This window comes from Aythya marila, assembly GCF_965140915.1.
Source record: "Aythya marila genome assembly, chromosome: 25".
NCBI classification, from domain to species: Eukaryota; Metazoa; Chordata; class Aves; order Anseriformes; family Anatidae; genus Aythya; species Aythya marila.
This window is the reverse complement of record NC_139066.1, coordinates 5,386,205-5,408,679: the sequence shown is the minus strand read 5'-3', so window position 1 is coordinate 5,408,679 and position 22,475 is coordinate 5,386,205. Positions and strand designations below refer to the sequence as shown.

General features: G+C 57.6%; 1 protein-coding gene across 1 annotated transcript; it reads left to right on the top strand.

Moving 5' to 3' along the window:
- Positions 1-6,601: 6,601 nt before the first annotated feature.
- On the top strand, positions 6,602-21,665 carry RND2 (Rho family GTPase 2). Its single transcript, XM_082779180.1, has 5 exons — positions 6,602-6,713; positions 6,838-6,925; positions 18,221-18,330; positions 20,723-20,857; positions 21,132-21,665. The coding sequence occupies exons 1-5, from the start codon at positions 6,612-6,614 to the stop codon at positions 21,378-21,380; spliced, it is 684 nt and encodes a 227-aa protein (XP_082635306.1). The 5' UTR covers positions 6,602-6,611; the 3' UTR covers positions 21,381-21,665.
- The last annotated feature ends 810 nt before the right edge of the window (positions 21,666-22,475 follow it).

Genomic DNA, 22,475 nt, shown 5'->3' with positions numbered 1-22,475 from the left:
TTGCGGCCGTGCAGCGGCTGCGGTTTGGGGCTTAAAACCCCAAAGCGCCCCGGGGCTGGGGCTGCAGCAGCGGGGCTGCGGCTCTGCCAAAAGCCACGGCTCAGCTCCCTGCCTGCCTCCTTCCTCCTCCTCCCCAAGCCTCCCCTTTTTGTGCTAAATGATTGTTTTTCAAGCAAAAAAAAAAAAAATAAAAATAAAATGCGGCTTTGCTGGAGCCCTGCTTGAAATGGCTGTTGTGCCGGGGTGCCGCCTCGCCGAGCTACTCCTCGGATTTATTGTGGATAACTGACTGAGGTCACTTCCAGGGAGGTTTCGTAACCAGCTCCCTGCTCGCGGCCCTGAAATGGCTGCGGGTGTCGGAGACGAGGCACGGGCTGGCTGCTGGACGAGGAAAAGGAGGAAGAGGAGGAGGTGGAGGAGGAGGAGGAGGAGGAGGAGGAGTGCAGCTTCAGTCCTGCGACTCCAGGCGGATAAACGAGGCCGGGAGCGAAGCCGGATCCATGGCTCCTGCCTCTCCTCCTGCTCGTGGAGCCAGCAGGCAGCAACCCTCTCCGTGAATTCACTGCCTGGGTGTGCGTGCCCAGCTCCTGGGGTGGCCATCAGTGGCTGCTGCAGTGCAGGGCCGTGGGTGCGACGTGAAGCCGGACCCGGTGGGATGTGCCAGGCAAGCACATCCTCGTCCCCCTGCCCCGCAGCACCTCCAGGGCGATGGTTTGAGCACGCACATCAAGCAGCCCCTGACGAAGAGGAGCATCCACCCCCTAAAAAAAAAAACAAAAAAAAACAAAAAAGCACAAAGACCATCTCGTGGGGACTGAAACACGCACGTGGGAGGTTTCTGTGCTGCTCCAGTGCTCCAGAATTTCCCCAGCCAAGGCAGATCGGGCGCACCGCCCGCTTTGGGCAGGGCGCTCCCAGCACCGCTGACAGATTTGATGGAAGGCTTTGGCTGAGCAGCGGATGAGCAAACCCCGGTGCTTCCAGGGGCTTTGTTTGCGACAAGAATCCCACTCTTCAGCGGCTGAGGACAGGGGCCAGCGGCGGCTCTGCGTGGCCGTGGTCCCGTCCTGCAGGGCTGGGTGGCTGCGGGGCCGTGTGGGGCTGGGGGGTGGCTGGGACCTGGGACGGGGCTGCTCAGGAAACCGAGCACAAAGGCAGGAAAAGAGCCAGAGGCCTGGAGCAGGCTGCAAATCATCTGGTCCTGCCGTGTGGCATATTTACGGGTATTGGGGCGGCTGCAGGGAGAGCGAGGAAGAGGCTCACGTCCCGTTGCATGACAAGAGCTCAGGGCAGCTTGGAAAGTTACTTCGCCCTTTTATGCTCTGTGTCTTGGCTCGGAGAAATGCAGATGTGACCGAATTCATGATGTCTGGGCATCTCTCGGGCCCAAAGTTAGGAAGAAGCGGTCAAAGCCCAATCCTATCTCCCACCGGGAGCTGTCCCAGCATTTCTCCTGTCGGTGATTTATTTTCGCTGTTGTCAGGATGAGACCAGCTGGCCAGGAGGGAGTCCCTGCCAGGCCCTTCGGAGGCACGTGAGATGAGGGGATGACCCCCAAAAGCCCAGTGCTGGATGAAGTCAGCGGGATTTGGGAATCAGGTTCCCCTCCTGCTCGGCTGCTCCAGCTGCACGCAGCTGTAAAGCAGACAAAGAGATTTTTTTTGCAGATGGGCAAGTCTGCTTGGGCAGGCTGCTCTCATTGCCTTTGTCTCTTTTGTGCTCCCAGGCCAATCTCTCCTTATCAGCTCGGCTCAGTCACATTCTCCCTGCAAATCTTGCTTCATTTGGTAAACTTTGTGTTCTGCTGCGGCGGCCTTCCCCCTGCGTGCAAGCTGCAGGCATGGGGGGCAGAGCTCTGGGTGCTCTGTGTGCAGGAGCTGGCCTGCGACTGCAGCTGCAGAGCTCAAATCTTGCAGAGCTGCGGCCCCAGCACGGCCCGGCGCTGGCTGCTGTGGGACGAGACGCTTGCGTGGGCTGCCGGGGGGATGCATTAGCCAGGAAACCCACAAGTTTTCCTGGTGGAATTGGTGCTCCCTCCTCCTCCGCCCCGTTTTCCAGCAAGCTCTCCAAATGCAGGCCCTTCCGAACGGCGTCGGTTTGGGATTTATAGCTGGAGACGGGCACTGGGCAGCTGGGAAGCTGCTCCCATCACCTCCCTCCCGAGTGCTGAGGGTTTCAGCAGCCCTGTGCCTCACCCTGAGCTTTCCAACAGCCCCCCCGCTGCCTCCCCCAGCCCCTGGCAGCCAGCGAGGATCAGGATGCCCCTGCAGCCTGAGCCCGCCCGCCTGCCTCTTTGTTCCACCTCCCTTTCTTTTCACTCAGGGCTCTAACAATCCCTCTCCTTTGCTCTCAAGGACACAGGAACCACAGCGGGCAGGAGATAAGGCAGCCTGGCAGAGGGATGCTAGCGTGTAGGGCTCCCCACAGCCGTGGTCTTGACACCAGAAAGGCCCCCAAGTGGGGGCAGATGCCCCAAAACCAAGGCTGCTGGAGAGCCTGTGTGGGCCAGCTCCAAACCTGCAGGTGAAGGGCTCTGAGCAGAGCTGGAAACGGGGCTGGGGGCTGCAGGCAAACCCAAAAGGGCTCTGGGGTCGGATGGATGCCCACAGAGCTACAGCACGTGTTGACCCCGTGCGCATTTCTCGGGGTGCGTAGGGCCCTCCAGAGGCTCCTCCTGCCTCTGCTCTGCCTTCTGCTCACCCGTGCCTGCCGTGGGTTGGGACGCACAAAGCAGCAGCCCCGGAGGAGAGCTCCCGGCTTCGTCACCGGTGACGGGAGCTCTGTGCCACGGCAGGCGGCGAGACGGAGTGACACGGAGATGCGCCAGGCAGCGCGGCAGGTGGAGCAGATCTGCCACGAGCCCCCAGACGAAGCTGCCACTCACCGGCGCCGCTCCCGCGCTGCTGTTTTGATCACGGAGACAATGGAGGCAATTGTGGAGCGCTGAGCGGCGCTGGGCGGGTGTCACTTCGCTCGGCAGTGACAGCAGGCTGAGGGAATCCTCCCAGCGCCGCCTCTCCTTTCGCTGGGGCTGCTCCAGCACCTTGCTGTGCACCAGCAGAGGCTGGGGAAGCAGCAGGTTTCTCTCCCCAGGGGTGCACAGAGCAATCCCATCTCTTGTCCCCCTCTTCTACAGCCCCTGGAGACATCCAGTGGTGTGAGGATCCTCCTGCAACCCCAACCTTCCGATACCTTCCTGCCAATTACGGTCCTAAAATTACAGGCTTCGAGCCTCCGACACGCTGTGCACCCATCAGCGGGTGATTCCTTGGCCAGCACGCCCCAACACGCTGTGAACGGGGCTGCTCACCTCCAGGGGGGCGTGCTGGGGGCTCCAGGTCACTTCCTCCATCCAGAAAAATAAAAATAAATCGCAGCAGTAATTGAGGTATTGTGTCTCCTCCGACTGCAGCACACATGCTCCGACTGCAGTCTCTCCAGCAGCAGCCCTGTCAGTTGAATGGCTCCTTGCTTTAATCCCTGAGATAGCTGAAGGATGCTGCTTTCATCTGATAGCATTTATGGACTGTTATAATGAGCTTTGGCTTGCTGAGATAAATTAAACTGCTCACCCAGAGGTGCAAACTTCATTAATGCCAGCCGCGAGTCAGATCAGCATTATTCTAGCACAGAACATAAACAGGCTGGACACATGAAAGGGGATTTGGCTGGCACTTTTTTTTTTTTTTTCCTTCTTTCTCTTAACCCCTCTAATTGCTGTTGATTTGTATCTTTTGCTGTGTGTGTTCAAACTCTTTGCTTCTCCACCTCTTCATCTTCTAGGGGAAGCCATCCAGTAACACACCATTCAGGACCGGCTGCTGAGCGCGAACGGTTAGCGGGAAGCTGCAGTTTTGCCTGGCAAGTTCCTCGTTCTTTCACATATTTCACAGGTCCAAACAGCCACTTAAGCATAGAGCTCATGAAAAAGTAAAGCTCGAGCCTGTCCCTTGTTTCTGTCCTGGTTTAGAGTCTCACCAGGGAAAATTCCACCGTGGAAATAAGACGGCGCGGACGGAGGCGAATGGCACAGAAGTGGTTGTTTATGAAGTATCCACTCACACCCCATCAAAATACAGAGAAAGTTTTAACGAATAATGTGATGGGCACGGGCAGAGCTCAGTGGTGACACTCATGCACCTCTCAGGTACGTGTGTGTATCCTCCAGGGGCCACGGCTCTATGACAGCGTACGGGGGATTCCTCGCTTGCTCCATTCACCTGCCACCCCATGGCTCAAATCAGGAGCAGAGTTTCTCCAAACCCTGCATTTGTCTGCGTAACGCCAGGTCCTGAGGCTCTGCGCAGGCACAGGGCCAAGCTGTCAGAGGCTGCGGGTGAAGGATGGCTTCTCCCAGCGCCCTTTTCCAGTCCTGGTCCTGCGGAGGTCACTGGTTTCCTTGTCCAGGAAACGACACGAACACGACGCCGTCGATTTAATTCGGAACAGCCACTCACCCCCCTCTGAGAGCACGGAGCAGCAAGGCAGGATGCGGCCACTGGAGGAGCATTTTTGGAGAGCAAATGTGTCGGAGCCATCTGTTGCCTCCCCAGCCGTGGTGACAGTCACAGCACGTCTCTCTCCCTAGCCCGCTCTGAAAACTGACACCGGCGCTGGAGGTTGCCCTAACAGATATTTTGCAAGCGTTTCCTGCCAAAAGGTGCGTGGCACCAAATGGGACAGCAGTGACCCTGCCCCAAGGGGCTCCGAGCAAAAGGTGCTCTCAGCTGTTTGCCCTCCCCGGGGGAAGGCAAATGTGGCTGTGGGAGGTCGCAAAAGTCTGAATATTCGGGGCAGAGGAAGTTTTCTGGTTCCTCCGAAGCCGGGCCACAGTAATCTGTGGGTTGGAAGGAAAAAAAATGAATTCCTACTGAGAAATGTGGTGAAAAGCTTTCAGATGAAAGGGTGTCAGCCTGGGGACACAGATGGCCATGAGCACTCCAACTGCAGTCATAAGCACGGCGAACTTTTTCTTTCCATTCCTCCAGGTAAAAGCTGAGCACCACGCACACACACACACACAAAGACCAAAAAAAAAAACCTCTACAGGGCTTACAAGCCATGACACAGACCCGCACGGTCTCCTCTCCCTGGGGAGGGTGGAAGGAAGCACGCATGTGGCAGTCATCCACCACAGCGCCGAGGGCTCGGAGGCACCGAGATGCTGCAGGATGAGGAACGGAGGGCAAGAAATCCTGCAGGAGGCAGCACCGTGGGGAGTTGAACTGAGAGAATCCAGGTCCAGGACAGAATCACCCAGCTTGCTCTGGATGGGATGATACAGGGGGGACCCACTGACCGCACTAAGACCCCATCTTCAGCCCCGCTCTGCTCTTGGCCCCTCTCCTGGGGGTGCACCCTGAGGCACAGACCTGCGAAGGGGAGCAGACAGAAGCTCTCCAAAGCACACACCGACCCAGGCTGACGTTTCCCTGGGCCTGGCAGGCCCAGCAGAGAGCAGAGCAGGGCTCAGAAGCACGGGGTACCTGCACGGCACGAGGCCCCGCACCACATCCCCCTCCTGTGCTCATCCCCACTTCGTGCACAGCATCACTATTTATACATGAAAAATGACTGCGATTTCCGCAAAAACAAACTGCCCCCTCAGTCCATTAATAAATCCGCTTTCGCTGCCAAAACATTTTAATTTCCACTTCTCCAGACTTGCTTTGTCTTCATTGCCTCTATTTTTACTGCATTTTGTGACAGACGGCTCGTCTCTGACAAATGCAAGTTTGCCCTTGTGGTAAATCTTCCTGCAGTACGGCCAGCGGGATATTCGCAGGGCAGGATCCTTGCCTTTTTTTTTTTTTTTTAATTGTTCTGCTAATTCCCACCACTGCCTGCAATTTATGGGGTGGACTGGCCATACCCGGGGGAGAAACGGAAAGCAGGACTGCCCGCCTGCTTTGCGGACAGGCTGGGCAGACCACCAGCCTCCTGTCCCAGCAGCTTTTAAGACTCGTGCAGAACTGGCTGACGTGCCGGGGGCTCCCATTTTTGCTGAAATTCCCCCCGAAAAAAAAAAAAAACAACAACAAAAAAAAACAGGCGTTAATGGTGCAGGGGGCTGTCGGTGGTGCTTGGAGCCCCCCCGGATTGAGGCGATGCCCACCCCTCGCTGCTCGCACACCAAAGCTCGTGGTGTCCAGCACCAGCTTGGTGCAGGATATGCCCCCCCGAGCCCACCACCCTGTATGGGGAGCCCCCTTTTTAAAATATTTTTGGCTGGGGGAGTCGGGGAGGGCTGCGCAGCGGCAGGGAGGGGGCTCAGAGGGGGTCCGGGGGGGGTCCCACCGGTAACCCCGGAGGGAGGCACCGCTCCCGGGGGTGGGGGGGGACCGGGGCCGGTTCCCACGGCGCATCCCGGGGTCGCCGCATCCCGGCCAGGACCCGGCGGAGCGGAGCTGGGGGAGGGGGGGGGGAGAAAAAGGGGAGGGGGCCGTTCCCGGGGCCGGCACCGACGGGAGGCGGCCGGGGGCGGCGGTGCCAGCTCGAGCCCTGCCCAGCTCCGGCTCCGGTTGGTGCCGTCGGACCCGGGGGGCGCGGCCACGGAGGGGCCGGTGCCGGTAAAGCGGCGGAGCGGCAGAAGGGGGGGGTCACCCCGCAGGATGGAGGGCCACCTGGCGCGGTGCAAGATCGTGGTGGTGGGGGACACGCAGTGCGGCAAGACGGCGCTGCTGCACGTCTTCGCCAAGGATTGCTACCCCGAGGTGCGGCGGGGAGGTGGTGGGGATGTTGGTGGGGGGGGGACACGGCCGGGGCTCGGCTCGGTTCAGCTCGGCTCGGCTCATCGTCCCTTCTCCTCCTCCTCCTCCTCCTTCCCCCCCCCTTTAGAGCTACGTGCCCACCGTTTTCGAGAACTACACGGCCAGCTTCGAGATCGACAAGCAGCGCACCGAGCTCAACATGTGGGACACCTCAGGTGGGCTGCCCCCCCCCCCGGGGAAAGGGGTCTCCAGTTGGGGGTGATGCTGCCCGGTCCTTGCTTGGGGTTTTTTTGGGGGTCCTCTGTTCCCTCTGCTCCGTGCTGGTGTAGCCTTTTCCTCCCCCTCCTCCCCCCCCTGGGATGTTTCGGGGTTGGATTCGCATCCGTGCATCCCCGGCAGCGGTTGTGTAGGGCCACCGGTGAGCAGCAGCGAAACCAGTTTTGGGGTGGGAAGGAATGGGGAAGCCAAGCGAGGTGCAGCCGAGAGGGGAGACCTCGCCTCGGAGAGGAATGTGCTGCGGGAACGCGCCGGCCTTTCATCACTGCTCCCCAGCAGAGCTTCTGGGCTGCTTTTGTTTTTTTCCCCTCTTGTTTTGGCTTCGCCTCTTCGTCTGCATCCGCAGCTGCGATGCCGCGGGGAGCCCTAGGCACGGCTGCCCCGGCCCTCCGAGACCCTTCCCAAACTTCACGCTGCGTTTCTGGGGAGGCGTGAACTGCTTGGTGCAGAGCTAATAAAAATATTGGCCTTTTAATTTACCTCTGGCAACCTCCTCGGAGTGCTGTGTACACACGGCGCGGCTCGGTGCTGGGCTCTGCCAGCGTGCATACATCGCAGGCTTGCTGATGCTCTTTCCCCATAATTTGTGGAGTCTTCATAACAAATGAAGTCTTCTCGGTGCTCAAGAGCAACAGTAAATTAAAGCATGACCTCCGACTTTTCTATGCTCGTGTACACTGAAATTCCTCACTATAATTTTGCACCCGTCAACTTACAGCTGTAGGATCAGCAGAGGTCTACCTAGAGCAGTGGCTTTGCTGAGGCTTGGACTAGCTCTATCATGTAAAACGTGTTTGAGTCAGCTCTGGAGGTTTCCTGACCTGGGAGCCCTCACTTTTGCTGCTTTTATGCCCCGAGACAAAAAGGGATCTTTTGCTTTGCCTGCTGTGCTGCGAGCCCTGGCGATGCTGCCTCTCGGGGTGCTGGAGCAGAGGATGAGCCTCGGCTCCTGGAGCTTGGCAGGGTGCTGTGAGTGGAGCTCAGGATGGTGGCTGTGTGGTCGTTGCCTGCTGGATGGATCCTGCTGGGCTGGCGTGTCTGCGTGAAGCCCCTCAGGTGCGGTACCCGCGATGCTGCCCTGCTCTGACCCCGAGCACCCGACTCCCGGCACAGCGGGAGACACCGGGGTGCGTCTGGGCACAACCCCGGGGCTGGGACATCCCACGGGGGGTCCAACCTGGGGGCTTCTGCGGCTGCTGGGAAGGGCCTGGGTGGGGAATCTTTGTTCATTGCTGGGCTGCTCTGCTCCGAGTGCCTGCATTTCACGTGAGGAACTTCACCTTTGGAGAGTGCGGAAGCACGCTTGAGGCATTGTGTGTTTTTTAGGAATTCTCTGGAATATTTGGCTTTGATCTTACAAGTCTTAAAAGAAAAGGACATGATGCAATGGCTTTAAAGCTGTGTATATGCGTCTGATGCTGCTGTGCATTCATTTTTACCATTTTCAACAAAAGATATGAGTTTGTCTAGTGTTGATCTCTATAGCCAAGAGGACACAGACTTTGATTCTTTCTCCCTTCCCCTTATGTAAAACGTAAGCCCTTTTTAACAGCTTTGCTGTGGATAGAGCTCAGTAGTTAGTTTTCCAGATCAATTCCCTTCTTTTGCAGCTCTAATTTTGAAATACACAGGAGCGGGTTCCTCAATAAACAGTCCTGCAAAGCAGCGCACGACAATTTCCTCCAGTAATCAAACTGACGTTTTTAGCTGCAGACTGCAGTCTGCTGCTGAATTTCCACCCTTCGGAGACGCTTGTAAACCGCAGCTTTTTGGTAAAAGAAGTTTTTGTGCAACGGAAAATTGAACCAGCTGAGCCGAAGGGATTCTGCGTGGCTTAATTGCCCTCCTCGTGCAGGATGACAGGCGCTGGGGTGCGCTTTCCCTTGTCTCCGTGCTACCTGCTGCCTCTTTTTAGCAGCTTCGCAGCCAGGGGCTCATTGTTTGTGCTAAATTCCACCCCAGTGGGAGTGGGAAGGGAGGTGCTGGGAATCTGCTCCCCTCCTTCTGTCAGGATCAGCCTTTACATCTTAAACACTCGCCACCTCTTAGATAAGTAATTGTAGCTGCAGGTCTCCAGGAATCAGCAGGCAGATCTGGGGACGGGGGAGCTGAGCGTTGATTCCTTCCCTCTGCAGCCTCGGTGGCAGCGGTTAGCGGCTCTGGAAGCTGCACAGGGTGAGCTGAGCATCACCCAGGAATGGGGGTGAGGGCAGGAGCCCTGGAAAACTGCCGTGCTGCAGCGCTCCCAGCCCGCCTGGCTGCTCCCAGGTCCTCTTGGTACTCCCCACAAACTGGGATGTTGTCTCCTCCCGGGATGTGTAGTACTGGCTGGTGTTGGGAAACGCCGCCTTTCAGCCTGAATTTGCCCCTCCTGTGATGTTAGCAGATGGCAGGCGGGCTGGAAACCTAATTAGAGAAACATTGCCACTGGGAGGGTAGGAGTGATGGGGAACCAAATGGCTCCCACATTGTACTGGGACCCTGGATTTCCTCAAAGTGTCTTGTGACCATTTGCCCATTGATTAGTTTTTCCAAGGCTGGAGGGTGACTCTGGAGACTTCCCAGCACTGGGACTCCTCCTTGATAAGGGTGCCCTGCTCAGAGAGGGCAAGTGCAGGCTGAATTGCCTCATGTCCAGGTGTCTGTCGGGGAGAAAAGTGAGGCAAGCATGAGCCTGACCCTTCAGCATTCCCCTGCAGGTGCTGCTTGCGCTTTGGATTTCTCCCTCTTGAAGTCAGTCCCACCTCCAGGCCCAGTGTGAGAGCGCAGTTCCTCCAAGTGCCATTTTCCAGTGCGCTGGGGATGTCCCATCCCTCCCTTCCTCCTGAAAGCCTGTTCTCCCTGCCATTTCCTAAAGCCTCTGTTAAAAAGCAATTTGACATCTCGGTGTGCGAGAGCGGGGTGTGGAGGAGACAGGGTTTGGGCTCTGAAGGGCTCCTCTCTCATCAGCCACGTGGAGGACACGGTGCTTCGCCACCCTGCATGTCCCCATTCTGGCAAATTCTTTTCTATTGACCCAACGGCGCTTGACAGAGAAACAACTTCTCTGCACGGCTCATGGAGGTGTGGGGAAGCACCAGTCCAACCAGATGCCTGCTGGCTGGGGAGCGCTGCTCCCAGGGGACCGGGTGCCTGCTGGATGCTGGGTGCCCCTGCGAGGTGTGGGCCGGGCAGGCTTCTGAGCGATGCACCAACTAATTCCCCATGTGAGCAGCACCTTTTGCTGGTTCACCTTTATTTATTTTTTTCCCTGGTGCGCTTTTTGCTGATGCACCGTTATTTATTTTTCAGCATGGTGCACCTTTTGCTGGTGCAGGACCTGGTGCAGAGGAGAGGTGTCTATGCCAGTGGCTTACGGGGCTGGTGCTGTGTGTGTGCTCATTGCCATCTTCCAAAGCTGCTGGAGAGGACTTTTCTCCCCTCCTAGCACTGCCATTCACCTCGACCTGCCCTGGTTCAGCAGTGCCTCTCTCTGCCCACTCCGTGCTGCAGCTCACGGCGGGGGACTTGCACGGCTGCCAGTCTTTTGCTGGGACTTGTGTCTCTTAAGCAGATGCGCTTTCAAGACAAGAATAACACTGGGAGTCGCTAATCCCTCCCCGCCTCCCTCTTTGCCTGAGCTCAGCAAACAGTCTGCCTTGGTAGGGCTGTGTGGGAACCGCCAGGCTCCGATAACAGCCCCTTCGTTAGGGGAACTACCCAGGAATGTTGATGAGATTAGAGAGCTGAAAGGGGCTGACTTTAGCAATGGCATCTCCATGGATGCTGGGACCGGATTCCCAGCGCGCGGCTCCGGGATTGCCATGGCTGCCTCTTCCCAAGAGCAAGAGCAAGCTCAGCCTTGGGAAGAGTTCAATGCCACGGGCACTCTGAGGCAGAGAAAAATGTGGAGCTGCCCTTTCCCTACCAAAATAGCTCCTCCCATGCTCCCCGTTGAGGCTGGGAGCCTCAAACCGGCATACTTGTCTTCTGCCTCAGCACAAAGACATAGTTAAGCCTAAAAATATGTGCAGCTGGGTCACATTCTCAGGCAGGTCAGGAACCAGTCGGACAGAAGTTGAAAGAGTTGCAGCAGAAACGGCAGCAGAAATGCTTACGCCGGAGTGGGTGGAGGCTGGAGCTGAGGAGATGTGACATGATGGGACAGGACAGGACAGGACAAGACACGAGAGTCCCTGGGGGACTGTCGGGCCGGGCTGGGCATGGTGCGGGTGCTGCATGGCACAGAGATGAAGGCTGCTGCTCCTGTGCCTCCCTGCAGCGAGGCAGCATCCATCCCTTGTCCCCCAGACCTTTTTGGGGTCCTGGGGGGATCCTGGGGCTGTTTTAACACCCATCAAGCAGCAGCTCCTTAGCCAGGTGGTCACATAAACCAATTTGCAGAAGATCCCCAGAGGAGGGACTCTTGCCCTGTCCTTGGCACCTGGTGGCTCGCCTTTCCGATAGCTGTCACCCACTTGGCACCTGGGTGCCCTTCATGGTGCCTTGGGGAGGCTGCTGGGGACACTTGTTGGCGGGGACAGCACCAGAGGAGCCGGTCGGTGCTGTGCCCCCGGCCCTGTACTTGCGGTGGGGACCTGGGCGCAGCTTTCCTCCTGCCCCAGATCCCAAAGATAAGATCAGCACCCGATTAAACGTCACGCGTGTACAGGCCCAGCCTTCCCTGTGGGGAGAAACCTTATCTGGCAGACGAGCAGCCGGGGAGGGATCTGCTGCTTGTGCACAGCAAACTGGAAATGTGCAGCATTGCATAAAGATAATTGTGCTCGCTCAACCCTCGGCTGCGTTCCCCAAAGCACGTGGTGGCTGGGCTGTGGGAATCGGTTGCCACTCCTAGTCCTTGTTGTATCCTGTAGAAGGGGTTCCAGGCAGCCTGTGGCAATGCCAGCCGCCCTTGTGACGTGACGAAAGGGCCAAGAAGGAACTTCTGGTTCCCGTTTGCCTCTTGTGTTGGCTCCTGGTTCCCAGTGTCATCCCCAGCAGCCTTGTGTGGATCCAGGGCCGGGCACTGGGGCTGTGCTCCCATCCCAGGACGTGGTGGTGCTGCCTTGGAGAGGCCACCGGGGACTTCAACAGGGAGCCTCCACCGCTGCCTCCAGATCACCAGTGTGAGGGTCTGCAGAGGGGCCCAGAAATGTCACCTCAGCCCCTCCAAACACCCTTCCCTTCATCCTGACCACATCCATCCTGAAGAAACGCCAGCTGGGCTGCTTAGCAATCTGCTGTTGTTGTTTTTTTTTTTTGTGTGTGTGTGCATCACAAGAGCGAGGTGCAGAGGTTAATTGTCCAAGCTGGTTAGCTGCTGTTGCAGTCATGCACTTTCCAGACGATTGCTTGCTCCATGTCATGGAACCATTTCCTCCTCTCCTGGACTTAAGAGGTTTGCAGTTGCATTGCACAAGCAAAGAAACATCGCGGCGCAGCCATCAGGAAAGCTTCCATCAGAGTCCTGGGGTGATGGCCGTGCTGTCTGATCCGTGTCCCTCAGAGATCTGTGCTGTGGGGCTCCCTCTGCTGCTTTTTGTCCCCCTCCAGCTTGGGTGGGATGCTCCACGTCCCCTTTTAGCCACCTCCCCTCTGGCAGGCAGGGCTTCATTCCTCTGGCAAAGGGTAAATCCTTTCTGAACCCTTGCCCGTGAGGAGGGCAGAGTCCCTCGTTATGGCACAGCCCGCCCTTGGAGGGGCTTCTGAAGGGGCTGGGCTGCTGAAAGCTCTTTGGATATGATGGAAATGGCCCCTCCAGGAGAGAAACCACCGCTGGCTTTGCCTTGCTGTGCTGCTGCAGCAACACGAGAGAGCTTGGTGCTGGCCAGGACGCTTCATCAGCCTGGCACGTCACAGCCTCGCTGCGCGGCGGGGGCTGGCACGGTTGCGGGTGTTTGACTCTGTTTCACTCGGCCTCGCGCTCCCTTCAGTCTCTAATGTCACTAATTACTTCTGCCTTTGGATCTGTGACCTTGGGTTGTTGGGTCCTGGCTTCGGCCCGCGGTGCTGTCAGCGCCGCCGTTGTGTCTCGGGGTTTGTCAGCAGGGCTTTAATTCCTGCCTCTTCCCCTCGTCGCTGGGACGGACTCTACCAAGCACTGCGTTAGTGTCAGAAATGTGGGCTTTGTGTCAGTGGGGTCGGCGAATCCTCTCCTCCTCCTGTGGTCAGGCAGGGGCAGGAACCCTCAGGCAGTGAGCCCTGCTGGCAGGGACCAAACAGGACCAGGCCCCAAAGAGACCCAGCCCCAAAACAGAACCAGGCCCCAAACAGAACCAGTCGCTGGTTTGCTTGCAGGGCACAGGGTCTGGTTTCAGCCTGGGAGGAAGAAGCTCTTTGAACGCTGCCCTTGCGAAGGCGCCGAGATGTTCAAGGCAGGAGCTGAGCCTGCAGAGCTCATGGGTCCTTGGAAGCGAGTGGTGGTCCTCGAGCAACCCCTTGTTGGAGGGGGCCTGGGGGGGTCTGTAGTGGCTGAAGAGGGGGTTTTGGGGTCTGGCTGCCCTGTATAGGATCCGTGTTCTGGCTCGGTCACCTCCTGAAGCTGCATCATCCCAAATGGGTGTCCTGTCCTCCTCCGGAGAGCTCCTGCACAGAGCCCGTGACCTGCCTGGTTCCCAGTGGTGCTGGTTGGGCTTTTGTAGGGCCAGGATGAGCTGAGTGACCATGGAATAACAATTTCTTTCATAGTCTGTCCCCAGGAGGATAAATGGATGGGGCATGACCCTCGGGGCTGTTTAACTGCTGCTCTCAAGAGATCCCTGAGGCTGAATTCCTCTTTTCCCCTCTACTGCAAACTCTGCCATTGTTTCCCTGGGCTTATTTCCCCTTTTGCAGCAATGGGGAAATATTTCTGGGTGACTCCGTGCCCTCTCGTTGCATCTGCAGAGGAAATGGCAGCTCTGAAGCATCCCGGGTGTCTCGGAGAAGCAGCTGGGATTTTTGCAGGCTCACCATGGGGACTGGGCTCTTTCCTTGCCCAGGGTGTCTGGGACAGCTGCCACTTCTGTCTCTCCCATTCACTGTCAGGTTTTCAATCCAGCATTTTTATGCTTTGCCCCCGGGAGGAGACAATAGCTGGGCTGTTCCATGGGACATGCGCCTTTCTCATGCAGATGCGCTGCCTGCACATGGGGTGGGGAGCCCAGGGATGTCCCCCTCCCCAGTTCAGCCTCCCTGGAGGGGCTGTGCAAGGGGCAGGGGCGAGGGGCACTGCTGCCCACCCGCTGCAGTCCCCATCACAGCTTCCTGCACCCGCTGCAGTGGGGTTATTCCTCCTGTGCGAATGGCTCAGACGTACCTCTTTGGTCTTAAAGGTGTGGTATAAATAAAATATGTTATTATTATTAACACCTTCATCATCATCTGCCCTGGCAGAGGAGCAACTAATCATGGAAGCCGTCAAATTCACCGGCACCTTGTGTAATATTAACGTGCCTGGGGGAACTCCCATGGGGAATGCCCATGGGGATGGGTCGGGAGCTGCCCTGGTCCCACCCTGCCCAGCCTGAGGAGGTGGGAAGGGGGCTCAGAGCCATGTCCCTGCGTGCACAGCCCCTGCCTGCAGCAAGCAGTCACCCAGATAAATTTCCCTGCAACACAAGCCACGTGGAGATGTGAATTGCCAGCCAGAAAACCCTGCAGAAGCTGCTGGGTTCCTGGGGATAAAGCTTTGGCCGAACCAGGCTTTGTTTCAGGGACTCCAGAAAGCCGGGCAGGATTTCTGCTTCCTTCTGCAAGGGACATTCTTGGCGCTGCGGGCAGCACGGGGAGCAAGCCCTCTGAGACAAGTGAGATGCTGAAAAATTTGGCCTTGGCAGCACCCTGGCGTGCTCAGCCCGAGCTGCCGGGGGGCTCCTTGCGGGTTTGCTCTCCTGGTTTGCAGCGCGCTATTGTGGGGTGGGGGGTGCCCGTGTGGGGAGGCTCATTATCTCCCGGAACAGTTAATAAGGAACAAATGAAGATGAACGCCGGGTTGGTATGGATGAAACAGCAAATTTCAGTCCTCTGCCTGAGAGCAGCGTCCCCGGGTCCCAGCGCCAGGCACTCGGAGGGGCTGCCAGCTGATAAGAAAGAGGAGCTATTCATGGCTGCGCCCGCCCCTGAATTTCAGACAATTATTTTTAAGCTGTTTTTGGTGTCTGGCTCGCTCCAGTTTTCTCTCTTTAATCACGAACAGATGCACATAGGTCCTGTTTTCTTGCAAACCTGGGTGCCAAGTGGGAGAATGACTCATGCAGCACAGGAAGGCTGGATCTGCAGGCACACGAGCCTTGGGTGCCTGTGTGTTCGGAGGTGCCAGACTGCGGGGCTCTAGGGTGTCTTGCTGGAAGAGCTGAAAGGCATTGAGTGCTCAGAATCGATAAAGCCAGACACCTGGAGTTGTGGGAACCGAGGCCTTTGTGTTTGGGTTGTGTTTTTAATTGCTGTGCTTGATGACAAAGTAATAGAGGCAAAAGCTAGAAAAATAATCGACCAAGGAGAATTCCCTGATTCAGCAGAGACATCTCCAAAGAAAGCTGAGGGCGGTGGGATTCTGGAGCTCAGCAGCTTCCCAGCAGTGCTGGACACACTGACCACACTGAGCATCAGTCTCCTGGGGTGGGGAAGGGCCATGAGCACTGGTGTTTTTCAGCTCTCAGAGCTGGGTTGAGCTACCAGCGATGGTGCCGGGGCTGTTCCTGCACCCCAGAGCAAGTTAAAGCACAGGGAAACAATTCTGAGCTCATGAAGCAAACGATGCTCTCGAACCGGGGCAGCTCTTCCCTCCCCTCCTCCTGCCAGGGGGGTTTGGGTTTTGTTCCAGCAGCTGCTGGGTGGTGGCCCTGCATGTCCTGGCACTGGTCTGGGGCTCATGGGACAAGTGGGGACCAGAGAGGGGCCGTGCTCCAGGCGCTGCAGGCTCTGCGCCGGCGGAGCCGGTGACGTGCCGAAGGAAGCAGCAGGTTGCTACGATACAGTTTGCCGTAGCAATGTCTGCGCTGAAAGGAGCCAAAACCACCTCTACAAAAGGAGCATTCCTGGGCTGGGAGGGGGGCGGATTTATCTGCAGTGTTTATGTAAAGCGGAGGAGCTGCAGGGAGAGGATGCGCGTGGGAACGCTTCCCTCCCGCCTGGGGCAGGGGCAGAGCCTGGGGCAGATCCCCTGGTGTGCATGGGGAAAGGGCATGGCTCCGATAAAGGGTCTGGCAGTTTTAAGCACGCAGAGCCGTGCTGGATCTCGCATCCCACCCGGCAAATATGCACTGTTAAGGAGACTGCAGGCTCAGTCCAAAGGGGAGCTTGGTGCTGCCTCGGAAAGCAGCCGCTGCTTCGCTGGGCGCGGGGTCACCTCGCCCACAGGATGCCAGTTCTGCCCGTCACGAGCTGAAGCATCCTGAGCCTGAAGCAAGGTCAGAGGTCTCCAGGGCCCCTCCTGCCCTAGCCTGCATCCTCCATCCCTGCGCTGGCTCTCCTGTGCACGGAGAGTGACTTTCCCTCGAGGAAGAGGGCCGGGCTCTGCAGAGGTCGCAGCCTGGTTCTGCTGTGCTGGATCCCGCTGCTTCTCTTCCCAGGGACTTTGCAGGGACAAAGAGCCAAGCTGTGGCTTCTCCTGCTGATGGGTGCCAGGGGTGCAGGTGCCCCTGCTGCAGCAGCATCCTACTATGAGCTCGGCACAGGGAGGGCGAGTGGCCGGACCCCACGGCAGGGAATCCACCCGTCCTCCTCTGATGCCACCCCTGGCAGATTCCCGTCCTCCTGGCGACACCGGCCACCATCACTTGTGGTTCTTCAGGTGCTGACCTCCAGCACGGGGCCGTGGGACAAGGACTGGGTGCTGCACCCTGCGCCGGGCTGGGAAGCGTGGGGCCGGATCCTTCCCGTGGGGCTGGGGCAGGAAACGCCTCCGGTGCCCCCAGCCTGCTTCCGAGGAGGCCGATCCAACAAGGAGCCCGGTGTCTCTGCTTCCCCTTTTCATAAATAAGCAGCTGTTTCTCATCCCCGCAGGAAGTTTGAGCCATTGTAAAGCCAAATATAAAACCGAGAGAGTGTTTTTAAGCAGCGATGAGCTGATTGCTCCATTACTGGTTAGTGAGGCATTTACAATCACGCACAGAATGCGCTTCAAATAAAAACATTATGGGACAAAGGCTTTAATGCCTGAAATTCACAGTGAAGGTGCATGTGTGTGTGTGTGTGTGTGTGTGTGTGTGTGTGCATGGCAGCGCTGTGCAGGATTCAGCCCGGGCTCTCTGCCTGCTCACTGAGAAATCCTGCAGAATACAGAATCATCCCCTCCAATTTACAGCTTGCTCACCACCAAATCCTGGCACATCTTTCATGCACCAAAAAAAAAAAATCTGCCTGATATTTTCCAGCATAAATCCAGCAAAATGCAGGATGGTTTTTTTTTTGTTGTTTGTTTGTTTTTTACCTGTCTTAAACTCTCGCAGTCTTTGTGAGCAAGCTCCCCTGTATAAAGACATTGAGAGAGGATAAAAAATAGCAGCAGCCTTCCTCGTGGCCTGCCTTTTCTCAGCTACACCTTCCTGCCGTTCCTACAACAGCGACTGCATGACAAGTGATGGGATCGGTGTGCAAGCGGTGGAGGGAGGCATGTGCTGCTCTACGGCACCACAGCCCTTTCCTTTCCTTTTTCCAAGCTGCCTTTCCTTTCTCTTGCATGCCAGGTGCTCACACGTGCTGATGGCCCCAGTCCTAAGGGACCTGCGGGGAGCCCCGCCGGTGTGAGAAACAAAATTGTGGTTTTGCAATAGAAGGTGTTTTTGCAGTGGAAAACCCCACTAACCTTGCGTATTCAGAAGTGATTGTGCAGGCATGACAGTGGCATCGCAGCGGGGAGTATGTTAAGCAGATAAGGGGAAGGTCCCGCAGTCCCAAAATGAGGAGGATAGCTGAGAAAAACAGGATGAGCAGTGTGAAATCGGGAAAAACAAAAATCACGGGTCCTTTAGTCACGAGAGAAGGAAAAAAAAAGGAAAAGGAGAAATTAACGGTTGGTCAAATCAAATTGTAGCTGTGGTATTCAGCCAGAGAGGAAACAGGGGACAAATCAGGTATCGGGTACTAGGGGATATGAGGTTAGGATAAACTTTTACTGGGTGCTCCTGCTTGTAGGACGCCCAGCATTGCAATCACGGATAAAACAGCTTCCCAGAAGGTCCTGTTGGAAGAAAAGGACTGCAATTTTTCTCACACCGGGTAGCGAGCAGCCCGTGGATGGCACTTGCTGCTCACCGCTCTCCTCTCCGCAGGCTCAGCCTACTACGACAACGTGCGGCCCTTGGCGTACCCGGACTCGGACGCGGTGCTCATCTGCTTTGACATCAGCCGCCCCGAGACCCTGGACAGCGTGCTCAAGAAGGTGAGTGCCCGCTGGGTCCGGGCTGCTGGGATGGAGCCCTGGGGTTTTTGCCACCAGGGCAAAAAGCTCCCTTGGCTGGAGTTTTCCTGCGGGTGCTGCATGTGGGCTGTAGTGGAAAGTGAGGGATTTCCCCCTGCAAGGAGCCCCGTGAGTGATGCAGCCCATGGCCGTGCACTTGTGGGGTCTGTCTGCGTGCACACATGAAATATGGGGGCAGGGAGAGATGTAGGGCATCGGTTCTGCTCCTCGTGAAGCCCCCGGGGAGCGGCGTGCATCCCTCGCCACCAGTCCACGTGCTGGGAGTGGGAAGCGGCCCCTGGTGCCAGCAGGGGCCTCGTTTTGCTGGCTGTCCTCTCAGTTTGGCCTCTGCCCCCTCCAAAAAAAAAGGCAGCAATCGGTTCCCTGCAGCTCGCCAACAGGAACAATGAGCTGTGGTACCGAACTTCATGTTGTGCTGAAGCATTGGCCTCCTCCTCAGCTGCTGGCGGGGCTGGGAGGTGGCTCTGGGGACAAGGGGACAAGGGGACAAGGGGAAAGGACCCTCAGGGTGGCTCGCCCAAGGCACCCAGCTCGGGGGCAAGCACCTTTCATGGGGCTGGAAGCTTTCACTGCTGGACTTGGGAACCAGGAGGATGAGAACACAGGCAAATCGCCCGTCCCCTAATGAGATGCAAGCCCACCAGTAATTAGTGGGGCTTGGGCTTTATCGATGGCTCTGCACGCTCCTCGTGCAAGCCTGCTCTGCTCGCTGCAAGTTCTTCCCCGTGCAGCCTCGCAGCTGCTCCCAGCACCGTTAGCAATGCGTTTCTGATATGGTGACTTAAATTAAGCCCTGAATCACAGGGGATTTCTTAAGTGTCTCTGAGCAGATGCCTTGTTTCCTTTGGTGCAGGCTCACAGCCTATGGAGGCGAGGTGAATTCCTAAGGCACCATGAAGTTGAAATGGGTTTTAGCTGCCGTTATCAGGCGAATGAGGAGAATAACTCTCCCTATTCAAGCCGTGGGCAAACATGCTGGTTCAGCAGGGGAAATTTTTATTATTGTTGCCCTTCTGCTGCCTGGCTCGCCTGTATGGTCGAAGGGAAGGAGCCACCTGAGAGCAAACAGCATCTCCTTTCACACAAAGAGGGTGTTCAAGGAGTGGCACCTCTGCTCTGACACGGCTGGGTTTGTGCAGCAAACGTCGGCACGGCGTCAGTCTTGTGAAAAGAGGGGTCACGGCTCTGTCCATAGCCTAGGGACCCCGTTACAGACAGCCTGCTGAGAACAGACCCTACAGCTCCATTTCTGCAGGGATTTTCATCCTTCGGGTGAATGAGGGTGTTTGAATTCCTGCTCCAAAGGAGCTGCAGCATCCTTTTCATGCAGCTTTTTTAGGGCACGCTGCTGGGGCAGTGGGGACACGTGGCATTCCTGGCAGACAATGTCCCCACCAGGGAAGGGGGCTGTGGGAAAGACTGGAGCCCATCTTGTGGTGGAAAACATATTTTTTTTTCTCATTTTGCGGTTGTTTCGGTCTGACATTGCTTGAGTGAAACTTGTCCTTCTTGGCCCTTCCTTTCCCCACCGGGTTCTGGATGCTTGCCTGCGGTTTGGGTTTTCTTCCCCTTCCAATTGCTTGGGGTATTTGCCCAGCGGTCAGGCAGCGTGGCAGGCATTGCTAGCTCCAAGTGACATCTTTAGCTGGTGACAGCCTCTATTTGACATCTGCCTGCTGCTGGAGCTCTAAAAGGTACCACCAACGTGAAGGAAATGGATGTTTGCCCTGGCCTTCTCCTTCCCTCGCTTCAATCCTTTATTCCCCTGGCTGGAGCTGTGCTCTGAATGCCTTAATGCCCTTAACATGTGGCTTCCAAGAACAAATAACGAGCGTGCTGTGCAGGCAGCTCCCCACTGACTGGGACTCAGGAGGTCCCCCAAAGTGACCCACGGAGTCCCAGACCTGTGCACCAGGCCGTGCAGTCATTATTTTTCCATATTCATACCCGGGAGGGGTCTCCAGTGGCTCAGCGCAGGGGACTGCGGCTTGGATGCAGCAGGTTTGCAGCAAGTGAGCATAAAGTTAGCTGAGAGGCACCCTGATGTGCCCATCCTCGCCTGGGGCACTCATTAAGGTGCCCTGACGAGCTAATTAGCCTCCAAACAGCTGTGACCCCAGGCTGGAAAAGCCGTGCACAGCTCCAGCAAGCAGTGGGGTGGCTACAGAGGGCAGCCCTGGTGAACCCCAACCGGTGGGACCCCAGGAGCTGTGCAGGGCATCAGAAGGGCTTTGGGAGCATCGAGCTGAGCCCCTGCCTTTGTCATCCCAACCTCGGCTCCTCTGAAGGCTGTCAGCACTAAGCGGAGCCTCTGCTACAGCCGAGCACCTTCTCTCTCTTGTCTCCGCTGCAGTGGCAAGGGGAGACTCAGGAGTTCTGCCCCAACGCCAAGATCGTGCTGGTGGGCTGCAAGCTGGACATGAGGACGGACCTGAACACGCTGCGGGAGCTTTCCAAGCAGCGCCTCATCCCCGTCACGCACGAGCAGGTGGGTTTCAGCGGCCACCCATCCCCGCAGGGCTCGGCGGGTGCTGGGGACGTTCCCTGGGGACCTCCTAGGACAAGGAGGCTCAGCACCAAAGGACCCGCTATTGGTTTTGGGGACTGCTGCGGGGACACGGGTTCTGGAGCTGGGCTTGGCTGTGCTGAGCTGGTGACAGTCCTGGAGAGAGGGCTCCGGGAGGGAGCGGAGGATGTTCCTGGCAGGGTGCTGAGGTCCTTAACCCCCCATTTCTGTTCCTCCCCACCTCTCCGGGCTGTAGGGCAGCGCGCTGGCACGGCAGATCGGGGCGGTGGCGTACGCCGAGTGCTCCTCCAAGGTGTCAGAGAACAGCGTGCGGGACGTCTTCCACGTGACCACGCTCGCCTCCGTCAACAGGGTGCACAAGAACTTGAAGCGCTCCAACTCCAAGCGGGGACTGAAGCGGGCGTCACAGATGCCCGGCAGGACGGACTTACTGAACGACACGGAGATCAGGAAAGACCGAGCCAAGAGCTGCTCCATCATGTGAAAAACAGGGCTGTAAATAACGTGTGTGTGTTTTGTCCATTTTGTACAGTTAAGCGGCCAAGACCAGGGCACGGCGCTGGCTGCGGGAGCCAGCCTGCCTTTCCAAAGCCTTTCTCGGTCTCCGTAGGGCCGAGCAAAGGTCCCAGCTGCAAACCGGGGTGCGGGAGGCACCCCCCACCGCGGAGACCCCTGGGTCGGCTGCCGCTGTGCTGATTGCTTGGGGTAAAGGAACCACTTGGCAGAGGAGCGTTCGGGTGCTGCGAGGTCCGCGGTCGGGTGGAACAGAGCAAAAGGGAGCGATGCTGCGTGCGTGCCGCCCTCCCGTCCCCACGGCCCAGCCTCCGGGTGATGATACACGGATGGCGTGGGGTTGGGGGGGCTCGGTGGGACCTGGGCTGGAGGCTGGGAGGGGGGAACCGCGGGCAGCAGGGGGATCAGGAGACGGTCCTCTTTCCATCTGCCTTTAGAAGTGGTGTTTGAGCTGGTGCTGCCTGCAGCTGGGCTGGACGGGGAGCCCCCAAGGAAGGTGCAGGGCTGGGGGAGGCTCCTAAACGTGGTGAGGCACCACAGCAAGCCCCCTCCTGCAGAGAATGTAGATAGGCATCCCTGCTCATGGTGCTCTAGATACTTGAACTCCCATCAAACTGCAGCGGCGTGGATCTGGCTGCAGGGTCTGTCCCCGTAGATTCATCCTGAGAATCGTGGTTCCCTTCAGCAAGCAAATGCCGCTCGGGAGCTGGTGGCCCAGCTGCTGCCAGCCTGGATCCTCATCGGGCTGCTCCCTGCCGCGGGCAGGCACGCCACCAGGCCCGTGGCTTCCCCAAAAGCTGACTGCAATAACAGCCCATGTCCTGCTCCCCCGCCCGTTTCCAGCTGCAGATTGTGTTGCATGGTGCTGTGTTTGTCTGCTACAGGTACCCAAAAGGACTGTACGCGTCCCTGCACCCCGGCCCCCGCCGTGGCAGCGGGAGAGCAGGTGCCCCCTGCCCCTCCTGTACAGCCTGCTGCTGCCAACACCTCTCATTGCTTCTGCTGCTGCCCTCTCTAAATGCCTTTGACTACAGTGTTAGCCTTGACCTAATGTCACATAGACACT

Bases quoted from the DNA above. Each gene is read 5' to 3' on its own strand.
- RND2 (XM_082779180.1), top strand. From the start codon at position 6,612: ATGGAGGGCCACCTGGCGCGGTGCAAGATCGTGGTGGTGGGGGACACG. The intron at 6,714-6,837 runs GTGCGGCGGGGA...CCCCCCCTTTAG, and splicing joins CCAAGGATTGCTACCCCGAG to AGCTACGTGCCCACCGTTTT. The intron at 18,331-20,722 runs GTGAGTGCCCGC...TCTCCGCTGCAG, and splicing joins TGGACAGCGTGCTCAAGAAG to TGGCAAGGGGAGACTCAGGA.